We start from the raw sequence: 27944 nt of genomic DNA, 5'->3' as shown, positions 1-27944 counted from the left end.
TGTGTCTGCTCATTTCATTCCTGCAACTCCACTTTGTGCTCTGTCCTGGCTGACAGTGATCTTGCTTCCCTCCAAGTCCAATGTGAGTCCAGGGTGATGGCTCCACAGCTTTGATTTTATGGCATACTTCTGCTCAGAAATCATCACTCTCCACAGTCTGGTTTTGCTTTCATAAGAGCTTAAGAAGATTAAGAAGAGCAAGACATCAGTAACACCTGATTTTAGATACACACGTAAGTTGTTACTTTGAGGTTTAGTTTGTTTGTTCATCTGTTCATTTATCAACTATTTCTTGAGTGCCTTCTGTGTAAAAGCACTGTAGCAGGCTCCCCAGAGAGAGGTTGAATGTCTGGATCCTTACCCTCAACATATTCCCAGTGTAATGGGGGAGATAGATGTATAAACTGACAAGGGCAGTAGGTACAAAGGCCATTGGAGGCCCAAGGGAGAAAGGGTCTAAACTGGAAGACTTCAGGGAAAGCTTCACTTCACTTGAGCTGAATCTGAAAAGGAGGATAAGTTACTTTCATCCATTTATCAGATATTTATTTAGCATCTGTTATGTGCTAGGCACTGGGAATATAGTGGTCAACACAGCACCTATCCTCAGAGCTTATAGCCTCCGTGGGAGATAGGAATTAAGTAAATACACATTAATCTAAAAGAATGCACTGTGCTAAGTGCCCTGGAGGAAGAAAAAGAGTAACGAGAGAATACAGGAAGGAGCATGTGGATAATGGGTGTTTGGGAAGTCCTCACTGGGCAAGTGACATGAAAACATTTTCTAACGAAAGTAATTTATGAACATGGCAAAACATTCAAGTGGGGAAAAATATTACATGAAAAGTAAGTCTCTTTCATATTTCCCCAAAGTAACCACTGTTAAGGGTTTATTGTGTTTTTTCTCAGAAAATGTTTTATGATCCACCTATATATATCCGTCATCTGTCATCTATCTGTCTATCCCTATTAAAAATACACAGCTGAGGTCATGCTGTAGATACTGTTCCATTACTATTAACTTGTTTTGAAGAAGTTTTTGCATCAGTGCTTGTAGATCTATATCAAATCTACAACAACACCTTCATAGAATTGTGTTACATGTCTCTACCATGATTTAGTGGCCCATTCTCCTATTCATGAGTATATGTCTTGGTGTACTTGTGTAAGTACATCTGACAAATTCCTAGTAGTGGAGTTCTGGATTAGGGTGTGTGCATGTATTGCTCAGAATTCTCTGTTGTAATCATTAGAATCACTGGATGATTTAGGAAAGGAGGAATTTTTATTTTTTAAAGGATAGTAGGTGGCTCACAGAATAGCTAGGAGGGCAAGAACTGGGTTTGGGGCCGAGAACATTTTCAGAAATAATGCCGCAGAATGGGCCATTGCAGGTGAAGGCAGAATGCTGCAGACCACACTGCCGGCCCAGCTGGCGCAGGCCCTGGCTCGCTGCTCACTCTGCTGCCCTGGCTACCTCATCTGGAACTGAGGCTTCCTGCCATCTCATTCACTGTCTGAGAGTTCCTTGTAGGGAAGGGTGGTCACTGTCTGAGAGTTCCTTATAGGGAAGGGTGGCTGCTTGGTTGGTGATGATTGGTGAGGCTCAGTCATCCGTTTATAAGGTGGGGGGGTTCCCCAGGCATAGAAGGGAAGTATAGCTACTGGGCAGCCCCAAAAAGTGACAGATCGCTGGTCATACAGTGCGTTTTACCTATTGAGAGCTGTTGCCAAATTGCCTTCCAAAAAGATTGTACTAGTTTGTATTCCACCAAGAGAATATGAGAATGCCTTTCTCTTATAAACTCTCCTGCTTTGGCTATTCTTGCCAGTCTGGTAGGTGAAAGATGGGGAAGAGTAACACTTAAGCTGAGACCTGAATGATAAGTAGGAATTAGCCAGGAATTTGCCACCCTACTCCCTACCCCCAAGGGAAAGACTTTTCAGGCCCTGCAGTGCACAAGGGACCAGTATGGTCAAAGAACTGAAAGGCCAGAGTTTGCTGGATGGGTGAGGCAAGTGCAGTGGGTGGGGGGAGTGCTCCATGCTGGGGGCACAGCAGAAGAGGTACGGGGATGAAGATGTACTGACGTTCAGGAGGGTGGGGCAGAGGCAAGGCTGGAAAGCTAGGCCGGAGAGAGTCCCCACGGTACAGGCTGAGTTGTTTGATTTTGTCCTGGAGGTTCCCATCTACTCTTTTCAAGCCAGGGGATGATAGGATAAGATTCATTTGTTAGAGCAGCCTCACAGCTGTCGGAAGGAGGATTGGCATGTGGGATGTCTAGAGGCAGAGAGGGAGATTACATCTGGCCAGAAATGTTGAATGTGTGCATGGGTCCAGTGGCACAGGGATGGCCACGGTCGTCACAGAGAGCACTCAGAAACCAGCCAGTCTTTAGGCCCCATGCCGGGTCTCTGACCATCCTCTCCTGTCTTCCTCAGTGCCAGTTCCTTCCTGGCTTTTGACCACAGTGTTGCAGTAACAACTCCACCGGGGTCATCTTCCTTCCAGTCTGGCTTTAGACCCTTTTTCTTCTTCCTCCACCACGTGTACCTTAGGTGTTTGTGGCAACAGGCCCCTTGCCCTCCTCTGAACTGCCTTTCACACCCCACTGCTGCTGTGCTGCCTTCTTTCAGAAATGCGTTTTCTGCCCGGAGTGTTCCTACTCATCATCCAAGGTCTAGCCCAGAAGCCATTCCCTCGTGACTGCCCCAGGCTGTTAGCAAGTCCCTCTCTGGTAATTTGGTGTGCAGCTTGATTCCAGGATTTCAACCATGTCCAGACTCTACTTTCCCCAGCTCTTGTCCTTCCTGCCCCTGCAAGAATCTGAGATCTCTGTGAGTAGAATCTGTCTCACTCCCAGAGTCTCACGGAGTCCTGCGTGACTCAGTGAATATTTGATGGTGAATTAATTTTCTGATTCTCTAACTTGCTTGTGCCAAGGCATGTGTGAAACGTAGTGTTAGAAACCTTAACTGCTGTTTATTGTTTGTGAACAGTTTACAGTACCCCTGGAGTGGAGTTGGTTTAGATTGTATTCCATTCGTGTGGCTCCAGTTGAGCCGTAAGGGAACAGCACAAAGCACTGCATATGTGATAGGTCTTTTTTTTTTTTTTTTTAAAGCTTAGTATTATTTTAAATTTAAAGCGTATTTGGAAGTGTCTCTGTGCCAGTGTCTGCTGGTGCCATCACATTATTTTCAGTTATAAAATTCTGTGCAAGGGATGCTATCATTACCTTCTTATTGATGAGAAACCTGGAACTTAGATTTACTAACCTGCCCATTGCTGCCCTGCCTGTAAGCAGCAAAGCTGGGATTTGTCTTTCAGCTGAAGCAAGCCTGAGCTCATCACAGCTGCTTTGATTTTATCATCTTACAGAGATGTTACTTCATTAAGCTATTAAGTCTTGCTCCTGAATACTAAAAATATTTATACAAATTCCCAAGGGGCATTTATTGGTTTGGCATATTTTCGACTGTTCTTTGTGTGGATTTTCTTTCCTGTGTATTAAGAACAGTATTTACTGAAACAGCTTTATAGTATCAAAGGAAATTTAAAAAAATTAAACACAATTCTACCACCCGAAGACAACATGAATTTTATATTTCGTTTCTTTCTGATCCAAGTCTGTTGTGAAGAGGCGCCTTTTCTCGGAGAATGTGGAATAAAGTACAGTTTTTGTGCTGTCCTGGTTTTGTCTTTGCCATTCTTTTAGTTTCTTTTGGCTATTGTTCACTTTTGAGCAGGGCTTGATGCCTCTCCCTGCTGTGTGAGGTGTGCTGCGCTGCCTTTCCTCCTGATGGACTTCTGGCTTCCGTGGAGATGGTGGTGGTTATTCTTTCTTCCTTTTTTTTTTTTTGAGGGGATGGGGAGCTGGATATTGAGAGAACCCCAGAAGTGCCAAAATTTGGTGGTTTTGTTTTAATTCATGTGACTTACTTTGGGTGAGCTACAAACCAAACCTCCAACTACAGATAAAATAGAAGGCCCTCCTAACTGAAATGTGCCCACAGAACGTTAACATTCCCTGTGGGATTGAGGCTTTCCGTAAGTGTGGTGTAAGTGAGAAAATGAATATTTTATGTAAATTCTCTCATGTTTTAGTGAAAGTAGGAGTTTTTTATTATGAGAAATAAAAATACAACTTTGTAACGAATCTTTTCTTTTTCCTGAGTGATTTGACAGTAAGAGCTGGAAGCTACAAATTACCTGTAAGACAAGGGTGTCTACATTTTGTCTACCCGTGGGCCTGTATTGGCGACTAGCCAGGCGCCTGAAGGCTACTCTTAATTTACATCGAATAGAAGACACCTGTCTTGTCTCGCGCATCTCTAACATGCTGGCACAGCTCCTTGAGCGCAGGGTCCAGGAGCCTCCTCGCTGAGGGCTTGCCTTCCCGAGGGTTTGCTTAAGAGAAGAGTGTATCAAACTCCTCGTGGTGTGGCCGTCGGACAGCTTCTGTCCTAAAACCTTTTTTGTGAACGGGGTGTTGGCCATAACGATAGCAGCGTTCGTCCAGCAGCTTGCCAGCTGCGGCGCCAGCAACTGTTGTGAGACACTTGACTGATTTAGTCTTTGCACCGCTGTGAAGTGGGTACTATCGTCCCTGTCTTGAGGGTGAGGAAATTGAGGCTCAGAGAGGTATGCTGGGGTCACACAGCCTGGAGGTGCATGATCTGGCACGAGAACCCTGGTCTCTGTGACTTTTCCCCCTTGGCTTTGTTATTGCTGTGAGTAGTGTGTGGCATGTGGTCCAGACCAAATGTGTTTTGGTCCATTCTCAAAAAAGAAGAAAGGACCCCTTAGGTTTCATTTAATTATTAATTTTTTAAGAAAATAATTTGTAAGAGACTGCAGGTGATTGATTAGTGTGATCGTGGAAAACCAGGCAAGATTTTTGACTTTTCTTTATTAAGAAAGGGAAAAGGGTTATGGGTTTTTTTAATAGACAGAATACGGGTTCTTTTAATTCTCAGATTAATTAGCTTATTCTTTTAACTTGCCAGCTTTTCTTTATTAAGCAAACGGAAGTACTGCCAGGAGAGGCTTGGGGACCATCTTTTGCTGTTAGTCGGGCAGAGTGTTCCTTGTAGCTGCATCGGCAACATACATAAAATTTTTATTTTGCTCACTTCCTCACATAGAGAATTAATATGAATGAAATTTAAAGCACGACATTCCTGGAAATGAGGCCCTTGGACAATTTAGGAATACCAACTTAAGGAATAAACATTGATATGCACCATTAGGGAAGACTTTGGGTCACTGCCAGGGCCGTCCAGGTAAAATTCTATCTCCAGATAACCTGGTTATACAATTTCCTAATTATTGGAATGTACCTCTTAAGTCCCAGTTTACAGAGCCCCCTAGCAATTAAAAAGATTCGGGACAGAGTAGTAAACATACCAGATGTCTCACCTTGTGGGCAAAGAAGAGTCTTAGAATTAAGTTGGAACTGAGGAACATCAGTAGGGAATTCAGACCTGCCATTTCTCCATATTTTTACACTAAAGTGCAACCTTTGTGCAGACATTTTGTTATCTCCACATGACTCGATTTGAAAAATTGTCCTGCGCTGTATCAAATCAGTGTACCATAAGATGGAAAATATTTCTTCCACATTCATTTTCAATTCTGAAATCAGATGTGAACTCAGCAGCACTGTATTTAGTTTATAGGCCCACGTAAAAGCCTTCTCAGAGGGCACGTGACCTTGTAGCTCTAGTGTTGCTGGAAATTCTTTTTCCTGAGCTGGAAATTCTTTTTCCTCACTAGTGTGGGCCGGGTGACTGTGCAGGCGTTCTGTAAGCAATGGGTCTCCATCAGGTCTGGAGTGAGTCTTGTCGCCTGCTCTCTGTGGGTCAAGGACTGTGTGGTGGCGGGAACCCCATCCTGGTGGGAGCTTTGTCTGTACAGCCAGTGACCATCCAGAGCCGGCTTTTCTGTAACCAGCTGAGGTATTACCTAGAATGCTAGAGAAAGAGATGGAAGCCCTGGCTTCAGTCACAGCCCTGATTGACCAGAGCTAGTCATCACCTAACCTCTCTGAACCTCAAACCCCTCATTTTTAAAAAGAAGCTGATTTTTTTTGACTTGAAGGTCACTGGGTTACTGGGATGGTGCCGTGTCACGTTTGTGAACACGCTCTGTAAAGCAATATGTGCTTTTCCCCTGCATATGTTGCTCTGGAGTCGTTTTTAATTTTCTGAAGTAGGGTGGGATAGTGAAAAGAGCTGGTCTTTGTAGCATACTGGGTTCAGATCTAAGTCCAACATTTATTAGTTGTTGGACTGTGAGTGTTGATTTCTCCTTCAGGAAAATGGGGGTTAGAGGATCTGTTCCGTGGGTAATGTGTGAGGATTAAGTGAGATAACCACATGTAAAAATCTTTGTGTGTAGAACATCATTGATGTTTGATGCATGGTGTTTTGATAATTTTAGTGCTAACACATTCTCTGTGTGCAGTTCTGTGTACTGAGATTTTTCTGGCAGTTTTTCCTGCTTTGATTAATATATATAAGGTGAATTTCAGAAGATTTTAAATGTGCGATGCATGGATTTTATATCTTAAAATTTGTACCACTATGGAATGCCAGGAATTAAGCAGCTGGGAACCAAAAGCCCATGAAAGTTGGGTTATGCATCTTGATTCCTGGTTGTTGCAATGGTGGTACTAAGCCAATAGATGGTGCCATTATGTTAGGAGATGAGAAAATATTTACTTCTGCAATTCATCATGTTGTTTCAGGGAATATAATAGAGCCAGTCCTTGCTGGTTCTTTATCTGTTCTAATTAGAGTAAACTTTGTTCTTGATTCTGTGTAGAAAATATTAAATGTCTCTTGTAGGTAAAATAGTGAGATATTGAATTAATGTTAGGGTGCTCTTCCTGTTTTTTCTGCTCTGACATTTCACTATGAAGTCTTTTCCGATTTGAGTTCAGTCCTTAGTCTATAACCAAATAAAAGCCCTTGCTAGGAGTACATTTCAGAACTTAAATGCAGTGCGCACAGTTTTAAGTCCTTTGCTTTTTAAACCCTGTTTCAGAGAGAGTGGGGTTAATTAGTTCATCTTTACCTGCTCTTGTTTCAGAATTGGCCCTACTACAAAAAGTGCCTTTACATTCTCGTAACCTAGTGCTTGGTGATCTTTTACTTTCTTTTTGGACAGACCAAGTGGAAAGTCATTTTATACATCAGAAGACTTTTCATGTGGAGGTCATGTAACTAGGGATTTGTTGGCAACCAGATCTGCCATTACTAGCTGTGTGTTTTTGGTTAGGTTCCTTTTCCTCTCTGATCTTAGTTTTTTTGTTTTGTTTTGTTTTTTTGCATCTATAAAGTGGAGATAATACCATCTAGTCCACAGATGAATAAAGTGAAAAAATATATGTAACAGTGTTTTGCACATTTTTCCAGTAAATAGGATTTATTATTGTTTGCACAAGGCTCTATGGACAAGATAAACCTTTACTTAAAATTAAGACAAAGTGTGTGTTTATAAATTATTAAACTCTGTGGTCCTTTGTCCTAGAGGGTTCTAAGGGACAGGAAAACTTGGAAAAGGCCTGCAAAGGGATTAACTTGCGGTTTGGGAAGCTATTTTGAAATGCGGGCCAGAGTAAAGGGTGCCTTTGAAAGACGTGTCAGCTCTAACCGCCTTGAACTCCTGCAGCGGGAGAGAGAAGTGTGTGTGCCCTGCGCCCTGCAGTGCTGAGTGAGAGCTTGTTTTCTGGTGGGGCCTGATGATTGTGGGAGCCTGATGATTAAGAGAGGTAATTTTAAGGTAATTTTCATCCTCCATCTTATCCTTTACACATAGGGTTAGGTGACTCCTCTGTTTGAAGGAGAACAGTTTTCTGTCCTCGTACCTTGTGGCATTTCATTAAAATACGTTAATAAAACACAGCCTTTCAGTTTTTAGGCCTGAATGCCCCAAATGTTAGTCTTTTCTTAAGAATAAGTGTTTATAACCTGTCAGGTCAATGAGACGTTGCAGTTGCAATTATAAGAAAAATCCCTGTTCCCTTCGAGTGGTGTTTTACATTATTTATGTAGAGTAAAATTTAACTCCTTTTTGACTACATTACATTTAGAAAAGGAACTGCATTTTTTGAGAAATTAGTTTCTGAATGAAATGTTGGATGCTTTAAAATCTATTTCTTAGCATATTAAATGGAATATATATATATATGTTTTTTTCATTGGGGATAAAATGACATTGAGATACATTTGCTGATGAAAAGGAAGCGTTCTTTCCCCTCACGAGGGGTTTAAATGTAATACTCAGTGCTTACTCAGGAGTGAAAACATCAAATTAAACTGCTTATGCTGACAAAGGACAAATCTGGATTTCAGCAACCCATGCAAGATTGTCTGATTGCTTGGCCTGCCTCTCCTCGAAGCTTTTGGCCAAGACTTACAGTGAAATGCATGCATACATTTAAACTGTTTCAAGTCAGTGTCTGAGTTTTCTCAAGCTCTGAGAGGAGTTCCACTGCTCTCTAGTGGCTGAATGTGGTCCCCCGGCATCAACATTGTTCTATTTTCGTGAATCAGCTCTTCACACATTGGCAGTATTGGCCTCCAGAGCAGGCACCAACACCAGGAGACCAGACCTTGTAGACAGAAACAGTGAAAAATGATCCCCATCCATGGGTCTGTGGAGAGCACCAAATTTTGTCCAGGATGAGTGCCCAGTTGACTAACAATGAGCAAGTGTGAGTAAGCACTCTGTCAGGGAGAGCTGACACTGATGGATGAGAAAGTTCTTGGTGTTACTCTTTTATCGCTGCATACATCTTACACCTTGGCAGGCCACGGTGGCTAACGGGTCCTTGGGTGCTTAAAATGGACCACTTCTTAGCAGAAGGAGCAGCTCTTTTCCTGAAAAGATCTGGTTGAATTGATTTGGGGGAAAAGCAGTTAGAAATCCATTTCCTGCTGCCTCTCAGAACTTCATGACTTTGAGAGAAGAAATTTTAAAGACCTCCATTTCTGTTAAAGTTGCCAACCCTGAGACTTGTTGAGAATGATTGTATAAAAGGGCCCCTGGAGGACGGGGACCTTGTGTTAGATAGAGTATTTGTAACAGCTAACTTTTATTGAGCTTTTACTATGTGCCAGGCATTCTGTTTTACATGTGCCATCTCATTCAGATCTCAGACGACCTATGAGGAAGACGCATTCTATCATCTTACCCTTTGTGCGGGGAGGCAGGCAGGGCAGTAGGGCTGCTGTCCTGTAGTTTCTGGGGGCACCATTCACCTTGTGCTTGCTGTGGTGGTTCCGCCTGGAGCAGCTTGGCAGTCGTGCAGGGCTGGGAGGGCCTCAATGGTGTGCTGCGGGAAAACAGGCAGGAAGCTCAGAGCTGTGCCACATCTTTGCACCCGTGTTCCAGAGCCGGCCGCCCAGTGGGCACCTGGGATGGTTGGTTTGAAAGAATGAGTGGAGAGTTGCCCTTCTGAAAGGTGCATGGGCTAAAGAGCCACAAGACCTAGATTTGAATCTTGGCTTCCCTTATTGCCTTTAAATCAGCTGAGCCTCAGTTTCCGTGTCTGTAAAATGAGGAAATACCTGCACCACATGAGTTAGGGTCTGGGACCGATAAGGTCCTAAGGGTAAATATTTTCCCTTCCCCAGTGTGAGAATTTGTGAGCCTAGACCTTATTAGAAAAAGCAGATTTCTACCTGCTGGCTTTCAGATCCTTCCTAGAGCTTGACTTAGAGCAGCAGGTTTTAGAAAATTATTTGTCTTTCATAGTTTCTTCAGCATGTCTGATAAAATAGGTTCTAGAATTGCCAAGTTTGATTTCATACTTGAGTGAACCCTGACATGTATGAAAATAACACGTTTCATGTTTTTAAAAAAATCCCACTATCCTTAAGCCATATTAATGGAGGTATTTTTAAAAATATATAGAGCAAGTAAAAGCAATATCTTAGTAAAATTTTCTTGATACATTTCAAATTTTGTCCTGAGTTGGATTGTTCTCTCAGAAAAAGTTAGGATTCAAATTGAACTACTAATACTAATGCTGATAAACTGAAATCAGAAACTCTCAGAGGGTTTAGAAAATGGAGGCTAATTTCACTGTTTTATTTTATTTTTTTTTTGAATGGGGCTATTTAAAAATAAATGCTTAGATACTTGAGTGGCATTGCTAAATAGTGAATGGCATCTGTTTAATCATTTAAAACATTTAACTGGAATCCCAGTCTCATTTGAATTTCCAAGCAAAACAACACAAATTAACTGTATCCAGATGTGTGGAAATCATTCTGCTGTAATCTGAGCAAAAAGTAAGTTAGAAAGCATGCTTTTGGGGGTGGAGAGTTAAGAAAATAGAGCTGCTTCCATGCTTACTTGCTAATCTTAATTTCAAGCATTTGGCTTTGTAATTTAAGAGGCAGCACATGGAACAGAAGCAGTGTTGGACACTTTAAATTTAGGATGATCGGGGCTCACATTCCCAGATTTGCTAATCACTAGCTGTGTGATCTGGGCAAGTTCCTTATCTCCAAGATTCAGTCTTCCCTCCTGTGAAATGGAACTTCACTTACCTGCCATGCCTGAGGAGCAGACAAAACTCACGTGACTGTGCTTTGAAATTTCATAAAACACCATGTGGACTGTGTCTCTTGTGGTCTGTTTAGTAATTTGTTTGCCACATAGTATACTTCTGGATAAGTGAGATCTGGCTTGGCGCTGATATGCTCAAAGGACTTCATTGTTAAGATGATTTTATCTCTTTTTAAAAAATTTTGGTGCCTGTCCTAAGGAAGCCCTCCTAAGGACTGTGGTAGAGAGACATGGTGTGTTTATTTGTGATGATTGACTGCTGTTGTTCCTTGGGACTGTTGACGCATGCGTGGGTTGACCTTCAGGCCCCTGGGTACAGATTTCAGGACTAAGCTGCCCGCTGCTGCTGTTACACAGCAAGACTGTGACAGCTGGCAAGGTCTTGGTCTTTTGGCCTTTTTTTTTTTTAATCCCTTAACAAAGTTGAATTCTTATTTTCTCCAAGTGTATATCTTAAAAAATTGTAAGTAATGCATTGTCTTTGGAAAAAAATAAGAAAACACAAGTAAACAAAAGAATATAGCGCCACCCAGAAATAAGCATAATTTTAAAAAATTTTCTTCCAGATGTGTATAATATGTATTATATAAACATATCTGTTAACTTTGCTTGGGAACGTGTTTTTCCCTCAGTAAATATTGTATCATGGACATTGCCAAAAAATATTATGTTTAATCACCATGTATATAATATTTGTTTATTTTCCCTATCTCCTGATTGTTGGTGTTGGACCTTTACATTTATCTCCGGTTTTTTACTGTTGCTGTTGTTATTTTTGCTTTTTTCTAATCTAAACGGTGATCATAATGTTATTTGGGTACTTATCCATTTATTTCTTTAGAATATGTTTCTAGCAGAATTGCGGGTTTGGTGGGTATGTATAGCTTTATGCTTTCTGATTGATGTTTCTAAATTGTGTGTTAGAAAAGTTCTATCCATTTGTGCTTCTACAGGAATGTTAGATTGCCCTTTTTACTACATCTTTGTCAGCACTGGGTATTATTCTTTTTTAATTTTTGCTAATCTAAAAGCCAAAAAATGGCTGTTTGGTTTCAATTTATATTTCTTTGATTGCTAGGGAACTTGAACAGTGTCTCTGAATGTGTATAGGCCTCTGCTTTTTTTCTTTTCTGTAAACTGCTGTGTCCTTTTCTCTGTTGGTGTATTGATGTTATTTATCTGTGAGCTCTTTTTACTTATTAATGCCCTGTGTGTTGCACATATTTCTCTGAGTTTCAGAGCTTATATTTTACATTGTTTACAGGTGTTAGTCTTTTTTTTTTTTTTTTTTAAAGCCAGTCGCCTATTATTAATAAGACAGATACTTCATTTTAAAAGCATGGCTGGAGATGTGACCCTTGTGGTGTTTATGCCTGAGCCCTCTTCTCCTGGAGGTCTGCAGTGTGGGCGCCCCGTGGAGTCATCTTGAAGGTCTGTGGGTGAGTCAGGCCCTGGCAGTCAGAGATGGGGAGCAAGACCATGCTTTCTGGGACTCACAGGGGCATCTGTTGAATTCTTTTAATAAGCATCAAACCTGGACAGCCAGGGGTAAGGCAGTGCCCACCCAGGTGGCTGCAGTGGATCAGAGTGTGCAGAGCAGTTTCTGTCCCCCGTGGATGAAAGAGGGCTGAGTTCCATACCCTTCCCCCCATCCCTGTCTCTCCCCACAGCCTGTGTGCTGGGAGGTTTGGGAGTTGGTGGTTGAGCAGGTGGGTGTGTGTGGATGGCGTGGGCGAGCTTGGGGAAGGACGGTGGGTGCAGAGGCAAGTCAGTGGGTAACTAGGTAGCTGTCACAGTGTCGTGCACACCCTCTCTCTAAATGCTGGTCACTGAATTGTACCTCGTATTTCTGTTTTGAAGAGCTTTGTTCTGGAAGCAACGCTGGCTTCCAGTAACTGTGGGTGGGCTGAAAAAGGCAGACTTGGTGGAGGTTGCTAAGGAGCAGCTACCTGGAAACTACTGATGAGACAGAGCTTTGGTAGAAAAATGCAGAAATCCAAGGAGGGCGTTTCATTCCTGTGATATCACAGAGTTCAGACCAGACTAGGACGTATAATAGGACATGGTTTTGTGGCTTTAAAGCCTTCTTTTCTTTTGAAAATTGACTTGCTTTACATTTGAGTTTGTCTTATATTCATCCCGGTATGGTAAATTAGGTAATAAATGTTCTTTTACACTTTATCAAGGCATTTATTGCTGTCGTCACTCCTTCAGGGCCAGCTCCGTTTCCCCAGCTCCTCCATTTGAACAGTTGTACTCAAATTAGCCCAGCCTAATGTAGCAAATTCTATTTAGTGCTCACTGTGTGCCAGAGACTGCTAGGTATGGCGGATGCAGCTGTGAAGGGATGGACAGTTGGCAGAGATGAGAATGATAAACTTTCATGGGGGTGTGGTAGTCAAGGAAGGCTTCTAGGAGGAAGTCATCTCGCAGTTGGGGTTGGATGGGTGCCTCGGAGTTCTGTGGACTGTCAAGGCGGCAGAGGGAATAGCGCGTGCCAAGGTGGGATAGGCTTGAAATGGTCTGGGCAGTTAGTGTGGTAGAGTGTCAAGTGTGTGTGTGCATTGGGGAGGAGGAGGGGCTGAGCGAGCTAGAGACCTGCTCGTGGAAGGTCACGCATGTCTGCTCTGAACAGGTTTGTGGCCTGTAGAACTTTCTGTTTGAGAGAGTGACATAGGGTCACACCTGAGACAGGAATCCTGCCCTGTGCTTGTTAGTCCTGTAATCCTAGACAAGAAGCTTTGTCACTTGACTGGGTTGCTGTGAGGATGACCAAATGACAACATACGATGTGTGGCCCACGGTGGGTGCTCAAACAATGCTCCTGTTCTTCTCTCTTGGCTTCCTCCTCTCTGCTATAAGAGAAATTGAGGGCAGGTCTACACCCCTTGCTCTTAGAGCTCATCCTGCATTTGTGGAAAGCATATTCCCTCTGACACCCATTTCCTTCACCTGACACGCCCACTGTCTAAAGCAGAGGCCCCTATACCCCGTACACTGTCCCCTGGCTTTTCTATTTGTTTATTTCTTAATGGGAAACCAGGCCGTTCTGACTGATTGTCTAAGGTGGCCTTGTTTTTGGAATAAAAAATCAGGGTAAATCCTTCAGAGGATTTTTGCCTTGGTTTTGCGTATGAGAGTGCCAGGTTAATAGGCTGATGCTGAAATCATGGAATGTCTGTGGACATTATTATGGTTTATGGGGAAAATGGGATATAATATTTAAACATTTTGTGAGTCAAATGGCTGCTGTATTACTATGGAATTTGATGATTTATTATATATAGTTTTAAGTGGCATTGAAATAAAATCTGGGAAACTTGAATTGAAATTATTTAAAAAGACCCATCTCATTGAGTTTACCATCCTTTTTCTTTTTAATGGCAAACTCCTTGTTCCTTCCCCCGGTTGCATTGCCTTGAAATTATGTGAGGATTTGCATGTTGTTCTCTTGCCATTTTGGGCATTTGCAGTCATATTTGAAATTCTGTCTTCTCTTTTCTAAGCAGCGGACACATTCAGAGTTTCCTAGAAACCTGTTGACAAAGTCAATTGCACTCGTTTCCTAGCACTTCTGTGTACTTCTGAAAAGGGGGCGCCAAAGTCCTCCTTTCCTAAAAATGCCAGGAACAGGAGCTAATTTGCAAGTGATTTAGAAATTGTTTTTAATGTTGAATTTCCCCTTCTTTTCAAGTTTATTTGGAGTCCGCTTATCTTTGATCTCAGGGGAAGCAGAATCAGGCAGTTTAGCAAGGCTCCTGTTTTCGTGAAAACTTCTCAACTCTGTGCACGTGCATATGTACACCTGCGTGTGTTCTCTTGCCATTTTGGGCATTTGCAGTCATATTTGAAATTCTGTCTTCTCTTTTCTAAGCAGCGGACACATTCAGAGTTTCCTAGAAACCTGTTGACAAAGTCAATTGCACTCGTTTCCTAGCACTTCTGTGTACTTCTGAAAAGGGGGCGCCAAAGTCCTCCTTTCCTAAAAATGCCAGGAACAGGAGCTAATTTGCAAGTGATTTAGAAATTGTTTTTAATGTTGAATTTCCCCTTCTTTTCAAGTTTATTTGGAGTCCGCTTATCTTTGATCTCAGGGGAAGCAGAATCAGGCAGTTTAGCAAGGCTCCTGTTTTCGTGAAAACTTCTCAACTCTGTGCACGTGCATATGTACACCTGCGTGTGTGTGTGTGTGTGTGTGTGTGTAAGTTGGTGTGTGTGTTTTGGGGGTGTGTGATGTAAATGGGGAAGCAGAAATACAGTGTAATAGGGATCCCTGTGTCCTTTCTGTGTTTACCTCTCCCACACCTTCCACTCCAAAAAAAAAAAAAGATCACTGTGATGAGAAGCATCACTACATTGATAGACACTTTTTGTTCTTAAGAATTTAGATTTAGCACGTACTTCCACTTACGGAAATTTTTTCTGCGGTGTTGTTTCTCATGAAAAAAAAGCTTTTGATAAAGGAAGAATTATTATATTAGGAGGGAAATATTTTTCATTTCTTAAAGTATTAGGTGAAGCTAAGTAGGAAATATATGTGCCCAGGAAAAATTAGAGTAAAATTAATTTACTGTGAAACTGCCAAAGAAAGGATGGCCCAGGAGAAAATACAGGCTAGTAGTCTTTAGGGAAAGATGTCTTTAAGTAAGTTGTGTTTCCCCTTTTACAGTAATTGATTACGGTTTTCCACAAAATTGTTAGCTCTTAGGTAAATAGCCGTCCTTCCCCTGTCCTTTTCTAGTGTGTATTTCTGGCCTCTGGTGCGTTTACCCTTGGGCTCTTTGCAGAGATATTCTTGGACCAGGTTGGAAAAGAAGTATTTTTTTTCCTGAGGTTTCCTTATTTGCAATTTTCTTGTTTCTTTGTGACAGTTGTCCTTTGTTTTCCATACAAAACCAGCTCGTTTTTTACTATGAAGTCTGAGACTGGTTCTCACCGATGCCTTAAAACAGGCTACTTTCCCCCCTTGATCCCTGAAACTCAGAGTAAATGTGTGAGTCACAAAACATTGGTGAACTTTGACTCTATTTCCAGATTTTCCAGGACACATAAACTATGAAATTCCAAGGTTTGATTTTGGTGAATTTGTGTATATATATCTAGTTTTATTTGGGTGCACTAGTTTTATATCTGTTTAATTTCTGTTTCCTTTCTAAAGGGCTTTTAATATCTCTTTAGGTTCCTTGTTTTTGTGTGTGTGTGTGTGTGTGTGTGTGTGTGGAGAAAAAATTGTGAGAGGGGAAAATGGGGTTGCCTTTTGCTCCCAAAGCTTAAATGAATAGTCATTGCCTGTAATGCCGTCTATGCTCGTAGCTTCCCACTGCTTTAGATGTGATGTATCCGGTGCTGTGAAGGTAATGATCCTCAACCACAGCAATATTCCCTAACAGGAGTATCTGTCATATTCATTGGGATTACCATGTTCATTGATTTGTGTCTGTAAATCTGCTGTTTCTGCCCTTTAAATTTGATCTATAATTGGACCTCCTTAAATGGTTCAGATAAGGTAGTCTCTATTTTCTCAATGCAGCGATGCTGTCAGCTTCTCCTTTTTCATTATACATTCAGCAGACTTGATAAAATCAGCAGGACACCTCATTTGAAACTGTTTAATCGCTGCCTTTTTCCTTTGCTAAACCATTGAGGTGGTCAAGCGATGTACACAAATCATTTTAAATAGAAAATATGGTTTTCTCTGTGACCCAGCTAAATAGATAGTGTTATGCAAAACAAGTTAAAAAGTAATAAATGCCAAAAAAATCTTCTAATTGGAGTAAAAAATTGTGGGCAACTCTGTCCTCTCTCCAAAAGTAGAGTATCCTAAAATATTGCCAGGACCCTGTAAAGACAAGATGATGGTTTTCTAAAGATTCTCTGGTTTCTGAACAAAGCAAGTTTAAATTTTCATAGTGCTGAGCTGCCTTTTATATCCATTCAAAGGGAGCTCATACTTATTTGTAATGGCTTTACATCCTACTTTTGTAGGGAGAAATTTGCTGTCTGTTAATATCTATGCAGCATAACCTTTCAGCCATTTGCCATTGTGATAATAAATTTTTGTTTCTTTGTCATTTTGTCTACTCAGCTGTTACTCCTCAAAGTACGAACTAAAAATAATAGCTCCAAATAAATGCCACATAATAAAGTGTTTTACAGTTGTAGCTGGAATAACCTGGTGGCCGTAGCTCACAGTCCTATTACCATTGCTGGTGCTGTAGTTTCTTCCCCGTGTGTCAAGGTGACTCTGCCAGGGCCAGCTCATTAAAACAATCTATTCTTTCTAACTGGCTTGGTATTTAGCGCTATACCCAGCAGCCTGCCAAGGCACAGCTTTGGAGCACAAGAGTCACAGCACAGGATATATGAAATTATGTGGCATTCACTTTTTGAACAAATACAAATTATCCATAACCTCATTTTCATGCTTCAGGATTTTATTGTGAATAATTTACAGTTACTCCTGTCAATAGTAGAAGTAGGGCCAGTTGCAGGTTTACCCGAGATCGTGGTAAGTGTGACTCCAGGCTTTTGAAGAGCAGTGTTTACCTGGTTTTTGTGGCCCTATAGTATTAATACTTACACTGTACTTGAATGTGACATTCGGTGTGTTTTGCCATTTTTGCTGCCCCGAGGTAAACTTGAGATGGAGAAGCTGGGAGTTGGTAAATATGCTAAAAATGCATCTTTTTTCCTACAGGTTCTGGCTCCTTAGCAGCAATGGCCGTGTTTGAAGATAAATTTAGGCCAGATATGGAGGTATGTAAGTTCCTACGGTTTTATTCTCTTTCACATTATCTTTCTAGTTGTATGTTGGACATTTACAAATTGATTGCTGATTCCTCCAAAGTTTGAACAGCACTGCTGTTAGTTGGAATGCTCTTTGGCACAGGTACTATGTTTGCTGAGAAGACTGGTTACTTGGGAAAGCTTCATTTTGGAGTGGCCTTGCTATGCCCTCCCTCAGGCTTGAGGAGCCTGCACTGTTCAGCTTTTTGCTCTGGCCTTTGGGCTGTCTGGGAATCTTCTTGGCTGTAAATGCTGCTGTAATGTAGCATGTTTTCTTATGCATTATCACAATATCTCAAAATGACAGGTTTTTTGTTTTTTCACTAAGAATAGAGAAACTATGTATGTCTTTGCATGTCACACAGACCTGGCTGGGAAATGCGGGCAGTTTGAAAAATCCCTATAGGTTGTTCTGCGTTTGGCAGAAGATGGGGACAATACCATGTGTGCAGTGGCCTATTATCAGAGCATGATGTATCTGGTGTCTCACATATATTTATAAGAGATTCTTTTATTATATTTTCTTTGGTAGTGGGGAGGGTGGTATCTTCTGAATGACATTCCACCTGTGTCTGCTTTAATGATAGATGTACCTCCATTAAGCAAACCCCTAGACCCCAGAATCTCCAAGAACAAGCCACAGGTCTTTCATTGTCGCTTTGGAAGGAGTCTTCAGTATGCTTGGATACTTTATGGTACCATGTTATTCCTCCACTGTGCTTTATCCTTGCTGCTGAACCAGCTTGTAGACACATTACGTCCTGAAGGCAGCCCTCATCATCTGCCCTTGTTTTTTTGATAGATGTTAGTTTTTTCATGGGTAATATCAACTTGTTTTCAACAGTTATTAGGCTGTTTATGCGTGGTTTACCCTATTCCTTAATATGTAGGTTTCTGCTCTTCCTGCTTTTGCAGTAGTGTTTTGTGTAGATACCAGGGCGTGTTTCTGGGAGTTACTTTTTGACAGTGCTTTATGCCTAATCATCTTTGGAAAAGATTGCATGTTTAAAAATTTTTGTTCTTCTCTAGCTCATTGTCATTAGAGCATTAAGTGTCATTGGAGCTCTGAAGCTCTCTGATCTTCAGGTTTGGGCCAGGTGCCAGGAGAGCAGAGAATGTAGGGTCGTGGATACTCCTCAGCCAGGACGGGGGTCTCCTGCCAGAAGCCGCTACACCCTTGGTATTTGAGGATAGCACATGTACGGGACTTGGTCACTGAGGGCTAGTTTTCTCCCCTTTCTTGAATTATCTGCAGGAATTAAAACGTGTGACTAAAGATAGAATTTAGCTAGGTGTTTTGTACTAGAAACAATAGTCTTGCTCCAATTAAGAATAGTAAACAGGTCCAAGTATCAACTGTAAATGAGATTAGAATTCTGTTCTCATTTCTCAATGTGAACATTTATTCCCATATCAGCATTATTTTCTGTTTGGGGTTCTTAAGTACAGAGGAAAAATAAGTTATACTAGGTCACTTAAAAAGAAAAATTAAAAACGATCTCCCAGTTTTCAAACTAAAGGAGAGGAATTCCTAATGCTCCACAAATCCATTAGAACTAATGCAGGTATAGAGAGAAAGACTGATGATTTTCATTTAGAAAATCACCTCAGTAATGTCAGGCCCTCCTTTAAACCACATTAATCTTTTCAAATTTTCTTGAAAGCTGTGTCCGTTTCCAATTGATTGGGACTTCCATATGTTAAAGAAAAATGAGAATTGCATAAAAAGTTGAAAGCATGAGGTATATTAAACGTGATTTTAACACTCTGCTAAAGTAATTTTATATTATTTATTTAGAGTTTGGATTTGAAATGATTCAAAGGCCATAAATTTAATATTGCTGATTTAGGGAAGCAAAGGGAAATGTGAATCATCCCTTCAATAAAATTTCTGATATTATCAGTCTGAAGAGTTGTGTTCCTTAGATCAATTTTATCTATAATTCAGACCACTTATTGTTTTGTATTAGCTGCGAGACCTTGAAACAGGTTGACTAAATTCCCATTTCAGATTGTTAATTAAATTTACAATTTCAGGTGAGTGGTTTTTATTCACTGAACTCTTTGACACCTGACACAGACTGACACTCAACAAAAGTCACTTTATTAAGGAGAAGGTAGTACTTGCTAGTTTAAAAGTAAATAGAAGGCAAAGGTAATACTTTTAAAAATCTAAAGGGATATTAATAGATACTAAAATTATTGTGAAGACCAAGCAACTAACTGCTGGCCACCCTGCTTTCTTCTGGTGAAGATTAAGTGATGTGGTTTCAGTGGAAGGCCGAGACTGCTTAGGAAAGTTGAGAGAACCCTGTTTCAGTGACTTTGCTGTGCAAGAGAATTCGGCCAGGGTGTCATTTCTGGCTCTGCATTTGCATAGAACTCATGGAAACGTTTGGTTTCAAATTTCCAAACTTTTTATTTCTCTTCTTTCCAGGGAGGCTTTCTGTCTTTCTGTGGCAAGAAGCCCTCCATAACTTTTCTTTCTTGTCTATTTTGAGACTGAAGGGTTGGATGACTAAGTCTGCTTATTTCCCTTCAGTAGGGGAAAGGATTCTGGACGTGTCTCAAACAAACCCAGGAGAGCATTTCTGCCTCTCAGGTCTTGCATGGATTGCCAGGACAGTAACTGCTGCTCACTTCGTAGAGAATTGCATTGGGAGGGGAAGTTTCAGGCTATCATAATTACAAATCGTTTGCCAAACAGTGATTTTTAGGCCAGACTCATGAAACAAACTCTTGGCTTTATGGTTAAAACAAATAAATTAGGAAAAGCCCATAGTCTTTTTTTTTTTTTTCTAAACTACAAACCTGTGCCTTGGACAGTGCTGGGCCTAGACTGTAGTATTTATGGAATGAAAGTCCCTGCCTCCTTAAAAACCTTTAATGTTTTCTCATTGTCTTCGGCTGCACAGTCTGGTGTGGTAGCCACCAGCCACATGTAGCTGTTGAGCACTTGAGTGTAGCTAGTCTGAATTGAGAGGTGCTGCAAGTAGAGAACATCCCAGATTTCAGAGACTGGGTACAAAAAATTTAAAAACATATCTCATTAGTAATACGGTTACATGTTGAAACAATACTATTTTAAGTATATTGGGTTAAATAAAAATATTACTAAATTTTTTTCACCGATTTTTACTTTTTTATACGTGGCTACTAGAGAATTTAAAACTACATATGTGGTTCACATATTTCCATTGGACAGGGCTAGTCTTGAACTTGTCATTTGAACACTACATTTAAGGATTCTGCCATGTCTGGATGCCACCTCTACTGTTATTTTTCTTGAAAATTTTCTTTTACCTCAGCTCACTGTTTTATAAATTGAGTTATCATTTACATAAAATGCACAGATCTGAAGTGTATAGTGCGATAGATTTTGGCATTTGTAATTACCCAAGTAACCGTCAATCAGATCAAGACAGAACATTTCCTTCACTGCAGAAGTTCTCCTTTCCAGTCAGTTCCCTTTCCTCTCTTCCTTCCCTACAGCCACTCCAGTTCACCTGTTTAATTTAAATTTATTTTTAAAATACAGTTTGTATCTATGAAATCCTGGGTTTGATGTGCTGGTTATTTTTCCCCCCAAGACATGAAAATGAGTGCATACTATTAATATAAATAAAAAATGTATTCATGTATCACCATCATGTAAGCCCAGGGGTATGAATATTAAACTTTAGGAAACATAGGGCTGCATTCCTGCTCCACTTCAACCCTTCTCGCCTGCTTGCTGTTCTTTGAATACAGTGTGTACTTGCTTGCTGTAGAATCCTGCTCGCTGCCGGTGCCTGCCAGCAGTGCTCTCACCTGCTTCCTCATTTATTTGTGTTCCTGTACTGCATTGTACACACCTGTCCCATTGTTTTATGGCTGTTTTCAGGGGCATCTCCGCTACTTGCCGAGAGAGGGGAGACCCTTGAGGGCAGGGACCATGAAATCATCTCTCTTCTTCAGCTCCTGATGTTCAGTACCTGTTTGTAGACTTGACAGGATAACCCGGAGCTACAGCAAAATCTGAGTCATCAAAAACCACCTGGGAAATGGAGGGGACTTTCTCTTCCTCCCATCTGGACAGTGTTGAACTTTTTTTTTTTTTTTTTTTTTTTTTTGAGATAACAGAAGAAGATAACTAGTACGTTTCTCAATTAATACACAGTATTGGGCCAGAGTCAACAAAGCAAACACCCCATTGAGTACACGGCCAAAATGAAGATGGGCCAAAGGGCAGATGCTCATTGGGAAATTACAGGCCAAAAAGCAGAACAGTGAAACCTAGCTGGGATTCATAAATGCCTAAGATGGGCTTCTGCCTTTTGAAGTAATCTGAACCGGTGATTTGCTTCAGGTAAAAGCTCTGACTCAGGGTTTCAGAGAAACTGCCAGCTAACTGTGAGTTTAAGTCCCATTAAAAATCTTTTAAAATTCTCATCCAGTTGTGGCCCAAACACTGCCTCTCCTAGTCTTGGGAGGCTCATTTTCTTGTTTTTCTCCTTGCTGTTAGCCTGGAAGTTCTCTGAGGGCAGGAACTGTGCTTATTCGTTTCTATTTCCTCACACCTAAAATGGTGTGTAGTAGGTAGTCAGTCAGTATTTGTTGAATGAGTGGATAAAAATGTGTCAGAGCAACCTTTCTTAGTTGGTCCCAGATTTACCTTCCTTTGAAACAGTTTGATAACTTCACCTTTAGTGTTCATAGTACTCAGATTGATAAAAATGAAGGCATTAAAAAATTGTATTACTGCTGATAAATCTCATGCTTTGTTTTTATCAGCAAAGGTGCTTATTTGGACACTGTACCTGTGTATTAGCAGAATAGTGGATTTTGAAATGTGTGAGTTGACCTAATGACAAGAGGTCAGTTGTATTAGAGGGTTTTTTGGTGATGTTGAATTGTGTGGAGCCATTCCCCTAGAATTTTTTTTTTTTTTTTTTACCTATTGTTAAGGCTGGCATAAGAACTAAGCCCCTTATCCTGGTTATTATCCACAGGCTAGCTGGACAGGAAATTAGTGATAAACACACTGTGGCCTTCTGAGTCCATTTTCTAGTTAAGTATGAGGAATTTGACCATTGTATCTGGAAATATGGTGTTAGCTTCGTGCGAGTATGTATCTTGAAAATTGATGAAATAAAAACTTTTATTTTAGGGTGGGGAGGGTTAAGGAAATGAATCTGATAGCTTAGGTTAGTTTTCCTTCCATCCTGTTTCTTTGTAAGAAGGAATGTTTCCATTTGGCCTAGTGAGAAATTTAAACTCTTGAAGATTATAATTCATAAAAATGGGTAGAAGATTAATATTTAGTCTGTCAAGAGCAGTACTGTCCCCTCTTTGCACTAATTGTCAGAAAGCTTGCGAGGGCTGCTGAAGGGTAGCGGTGTGCGGCAGGACCCTCACATCACAGGGAGATGATTCAAAGGCAAACTGTCCTGCACCCTCTGGTATCAACTTGCAAATTAGCATCTGGAATCTAATTAAACAAGCTTAATGAAAGTAGCAGCTGAATACTGCTGGAAAAGACAATCAGCTTTTTTCCCCTCTCTGATACATATTCTGTACTATTGAAGTTGGTCAACAAACACATCATGTGAGCACAGTTAAAAAAAATTAGCATTTATTTGAAGAATAGAAACTGTTTTTCATTCTGTTACGCATTTGGCATGCTTTGGCGTCCCATGAGAGCCATGCCACAGCAGATAGTGCACAATATTTATAAATCCATGACAGGCAATAATAGCAACTTGAAAAATTCTTTTGCTAGAATCTCAAGTTGAGAGCTGCCAAAAGCTGAGAGGATCAGATCTGCAGTGGCAGCTGCTGTGCCCTACAGTTAGAATTCTAGACTTTGAAGATGCTCAACTTAAAGAAATGAAGACTGCAGGCTTAGCCAATTTTTGCAGGTTTCTAGAGCTCTGGCTCTCTGCCTTTTGAAGATGAGTTGCTGAAGCTTCTACCACTGCCTGAGGCGTGCTAACACCAGCAGGATCTTCCCCCCCCCCCCAGTCTTAGTGTGTCTTCAGTTTTAAGTAGCACATGCTTAGTCAGTGCCAACTGTGATGGTCCTTTTTCTGGTCACAGTACCGAGGGATGAGCTCTTACCCTATACCCGTTAGAGAGAAGCTGCAAAGATAGATGGTGACGTATACAAGTGCCACTTCAGCCGTCTGATTTATGGAGTCATATTTCATCACTTGGCAAGTGCTGGCCTCTAGAGAAGCCCTTATTGCTAAAGATGTGAGCAGCTATCGCCCTAAAGGCTTGTGTTTACCTCACAAACGTGATGCCAAACACGTAGCTACGGAGGAAACAGAATTAATCTGTCATTGCAGGCAGCTATAGATCCACTTTACATAATGAAAGAGTTGATACCAATATGGTGTTCTATAGCAAATTTTAGAAGTGACTGTAGTTTTTTGTTTGTTTAAGTCTAATAGTAGACACTGAAGTTTCAGATTTATTTGTGCCGTGCAGATGGACAGTGGTGAAAGAGATCTGCATTATTTTGATTAAAAAAAAAAGAATCTATTCAGTTTGGCACAGACTGGTCCCAAGGGGAAGCATAGAGCATGAGTTCAGTGTGGTCAGATGGAAAAGGGCACAGGAGCTTAGGAGCTAGAGGATTGGGCTGTGAGTGTGTTTCCACTGTACGCACGGCACGACTGTGGGCAAGCCATGGCCCGGCACTGTTCATCCAGAAGACGGGGATCCAGAGACCTGCCTGTGGGTTGCTGTCAGGATTAGGTGTGGCCTGTAAAGCACTTCATATGATGGCTCACACAAAATTGGCTCTAAAATATGGCAGCTGCCTCTATTTTTTAGTAATTCAGTAGTAGGATACAAACATCACATAGCAACGACTAACATGATTATTTGTACTTGTGTCAGGCTTGATGATATAGATAGATATGATTCTTTTTTTAAAAAAATTTATATTTTAGGATGTGTTGGGTCTTCGTTGCTGCACGCGGGCTTTCTCTAGTTGCGGCGAGCAGGGGCTACTCTTCGTTGCGGTGCGCGGCCTTCTCATTGTGGTGGCTTCTCCTGTTGTGGAGCACGGGCTCTAGGTTCGTGGGCTCAGTAGTTGTGGCTCACGGGCTCTAGAGCACAGGCTCAGTAGTTGTGGCACACAGGCTTAGTTGCTCCGCGGCATGTGGGATCTTCCTGGACCAGGGCTCGAACCCATGTCCCCTGCATTGGCAGGAGGATTCTTAACCATTGCGCCACCAGGGAAGTCCTAGGTATGATTCTTCTTTCTTATCTGAAAGCTTAAAATCGGAGACAGGCCTAGCTAGTGGTCATGACAGTAGAAGAAGCCTGTTTAACAGACAGCACAGGCTATGGAAATATTTGCCTTTTTGCTATGGGGAGAAGGTATTGAAAACACAGCAGTCATAATAGCTGATGCTTTTTGAGTGCATATGCTGTGCCAAACTCTTTTCTAACAGCTTTGTCTGCATCATCTTATTTACTTTTCAACAATCGTGTGAGGTCTGTACTTTGTTATCCCTGTTTTGTTGAGAAGAAAAATAAGGTGTAGGGAGGTCGCATATCTTACCCGAGGTCACACAGCTGGGCAGCGATGGAATCATGGTTTGAACCCTCGTCAGTCTGGCCCTCCGATGTGATCGATCACCCTGCTCTTCTGCCTCTTTGCTAGGCCTGTAGTTCTTTGACAACAGAGTGGGGAAGACATCTTATTCCAGGTGAGCAGAGGTGTGGGCTGCTTGGGCTATTCCTTTTCTCTGACGAGGTCTTGTGAAGATGGCACAAAGCCAGACGAATGTCAGAGGAGGTGTATAAACCTCTTTGGTGAGCTCAGTGACTGGAAGGAACCCAGGGATGGAAAGATGCAAAGTTAGAAATACAGAGATATTGGGAAATATAAGTAAGTCATTTGGCTATGGAAGGTTTTTTTTTTCTTCTCTTTGAATTCATCAGAATTTATTTTCATCTTTTAATTGTCCTCCCCCGCAAATATCCTGAGGTTGTTTTTTCCCTCAGAGTTTTCAAATATTTACAGGGGAGCTGTTTTTCTCTATATAGCTAATGTTCAGATGGCATAGCCTTCTTCAAATTTAGTAATGAGACCAATAAGCCTTTAAATATTGGTGAATGGCATTTGTCCATTTGAGGCAAATCATGAATAACTTGAACCAAAAATAAATAAATAAGCAAGACTATCATATTTGAATAATGAGGTGTTCTTTTTACCCCAACTGCCAGAACTTTTTAATCTTCGTCAACAATTGTTCTGTCCTCCGTCTTATTTAGGTTGCATCTGTGCGACTCAGCTCAGGAGCCCTGACAAGCGGCATATGAATTCTGTATTCATTAGTGATCTTGATCCAAATGCCTCTGTCCCTGCCACGGGGGCTCAGGTGTGGAAGCTGCTGGCTAATCCCACCAGCTGACATTCAGAGGTTTAATGACTCCATAGGAAGGTGACCACTCACTGGGAGGTTTGCTGGCGGAACCCACACAGCAGACAATGGAGATCAAGGAAGATGATCAGTGTTTAGCCGAGCACCTTCCTGTGTGACTTGAACCCTGCTAGCATCAAACAGAGTTTTAAGTAAATGCAAAATTAAAAACAAAACAAAACAAAACAAAAAACTTGCCCTCGATAGCTATCATAAACAATGATTTTCCTGTCTGTATTGATATTGATGGTGTTTAAGACTGTTTTTCTTGTAGCAGTTTAATAGGTGTCAGCTTGATAAGCTGAACTTGACTCACTTTTCCAGATTTTTAGATTTTAAGGTTATATTTGTCTGGTACTACATCTGTTTAGGTATCTTGTATATCTGGGAAAAAATATATATACTTAAAGCCAAAATTAATTCTTATGAAATGTTCCTAAGAATCTATGCTGACATTTTTGTTTCTTGTGATCTCTAGCTTTAAAAAAATTACTATCAGAATGTGAATTCTTTGATTGATGGGTGACATGTCACTAGATGTTTTGACTTTTTTTTAGGTCCTCTGTTCTAAAAATGTTGGATGCCTTATTATTTTAATAACAGCTTCATTGAGATATAGTTTACATGCATACAGCTCACTTACTTTAAGTGTACAATTCTGTGGTTTTTAGTATATTCACAGAGCTGTGCAGCTATCACCATAATCCATTTTAGACCATTTTCATCCCCCTCAAAAGAAATGCCATATCCATTAGCAGTCACTCCCCATTTCCCCTCAGCCCTCCCAGCCCTAGGTAACAGCGCATCTACTTTCTGTCTCTACAGTTATGCATGTTCTGGACATTTCATACAATAGGAATCATACAATATGTCTGTTGTGACTGGCTTCTTTAACTTACAGTATTTTCGTAATATTTCATCCTTGTAGCATGTATTGATACTTCATTTTTTATGGTTGAATAGTATTCCATTGTATGAATATATCACATTTTATTTACCCATTCATTAGTTAATGGACATTTGGATTGTTTTCACTTTTTGACCATTATGAATAGTGCTGCTGTGAACATTTGTGTACAGGTTTTTGTGTGGACATATATTGTCATTTCTCTTGGGTATATATATATACCTAGGAGTAGAATTGCTGAGTCATGTGGTAACTCTCTATGTTTAACTTTTTGAGGAACTGCCAGACCGGTTTACAAAGTGGCTGGGTCACTAGTAGTGTATAAAGATTTTAGTTTCTCACACCCTTGCCAACATTTATCATTTGGCTTTTTGATTATAGCCATCCTGGTGGGTGTGAGTTGGTGTCTCATTGTCTTAACTGATGGATTCCTTATTGGTTAAGAACTAATGCAACTACAGAAATGTTTAAATGTAACTATTGAAACATTTGACACACTTCTTTATGCACTGGATTTGGGCAGTAATTGGGATGGTTGTGTCTTTAACTATTGGAAGGTCCCTTTTAGAGGCTCTCCCTGAGGCTGTTTCTGTCATTTGCTTTTGGTCCTAATTCCTGCTTATTGGTTTTCCTTAAGACCTGAAACATTAGACATAGTAAAGTGCGTCTTTTTTGTTAGATCAAGAATGTATTAATTTTTCCCCAGTAATTTTCTCTCGTTGTATTTAACGTTAAAAAAAAGTTTTTAGAGGTGTCAGAATCCAAAGATATAATCCCTGGGGCCCTGTATAGAATTATTCCTGGTAGTGATTTCCAGTGGAGTTAAAGACTTAATTTTAGAAATGAACAGATACTGAAGTTGGCCTTATGGTTCAGTGAGTGATTTGGAGAATTACCATTCAACCTTTAGAGTAGATGATAAGACCCTGTTGATGGTTTAAAGCTTCTCACCAGCATCAGATGTTTTGAGTTGTCCCCTTTTGAAAGAGTGAGTTTGTTCTCCTGAATTTGAACCCACTGGTGGGCCAGCTTTGGAGAGGCAGAAAAGGACTTCTTGAGTTAAGGTTACTCCCTTGGCTCTTCTTGCTCACATTTTCATTTTGTGGTGTTTTGTAAGGCAGATGGAAGTTTTCTCTGCTGTTTCACCTGATGATTCAAGAGCAGGACTTTGCTCCCTACCATACAGAGTTTGGAATGTCACAGGTACATAATTGCTTCTCTCCCTTTGGATTCCTTCATCTTCCTT

The 27944-nt window shown here is 40.9% G+C and overlaps 1 protein-coding gene and 1 long non-coding RNA gene across 2 annotated transcripts in view; one reads left to right on the top strand and one right to left on the bottom strand.

Annotated features, from left to right (window-relative positions):
• The window catches only part of PSMB7 (proteasome 20S subunit beta 7), a 28497-nt gene extending 11045 nt beyond the window's left edge, over positions 1–17452 (top strand). The window contains exon 6 of the mRNA XM_028493528.2: positions 17283–17452. Coding sequence (XP_028349329.1) covers positions 17283–17437 — 155 coding nt within the window. The 3' untranslated portion in view covers positions 17438–17452. The remainder of the gene's footprint in view (positions 1–17282) is intronic.
• Positions 158–26563, bottom strand: LOC129392394 (uncharacterized). Its single transcript, XR_008618164.1, has 3 exons — positions 24927–26563; positions 9271–9344; positions 158–178 (listed from the first exon to the last, which is right to left on the bottom strand). It is a non-coding gene; the product is annotated as an uncharacterized lncRNA (long non-coding RNA).
• Positions 26564–27944: the final 1381 nt, after the last annotated feature.

The sequence above is a fragment of the Physeter macrocephalus genome, chromosome 9 (genome assembly GCF_002837175.3).
Source record: "Physeter macrocephalus isolate SW-GA chromosome 9, ASM283717v5, whole genome shotgun sequence".
Lineage (NCBI taxonomy): Eukaryota > Metazoa > Chordata > Mammalia > Artiodactyla > Physeteridae > Physeter > Physeter macrocephalus.
Note: the sequence above shows the minus strand (reverse complement) of the source record. Positions and strands in the feature narration are given on the sequence as shown.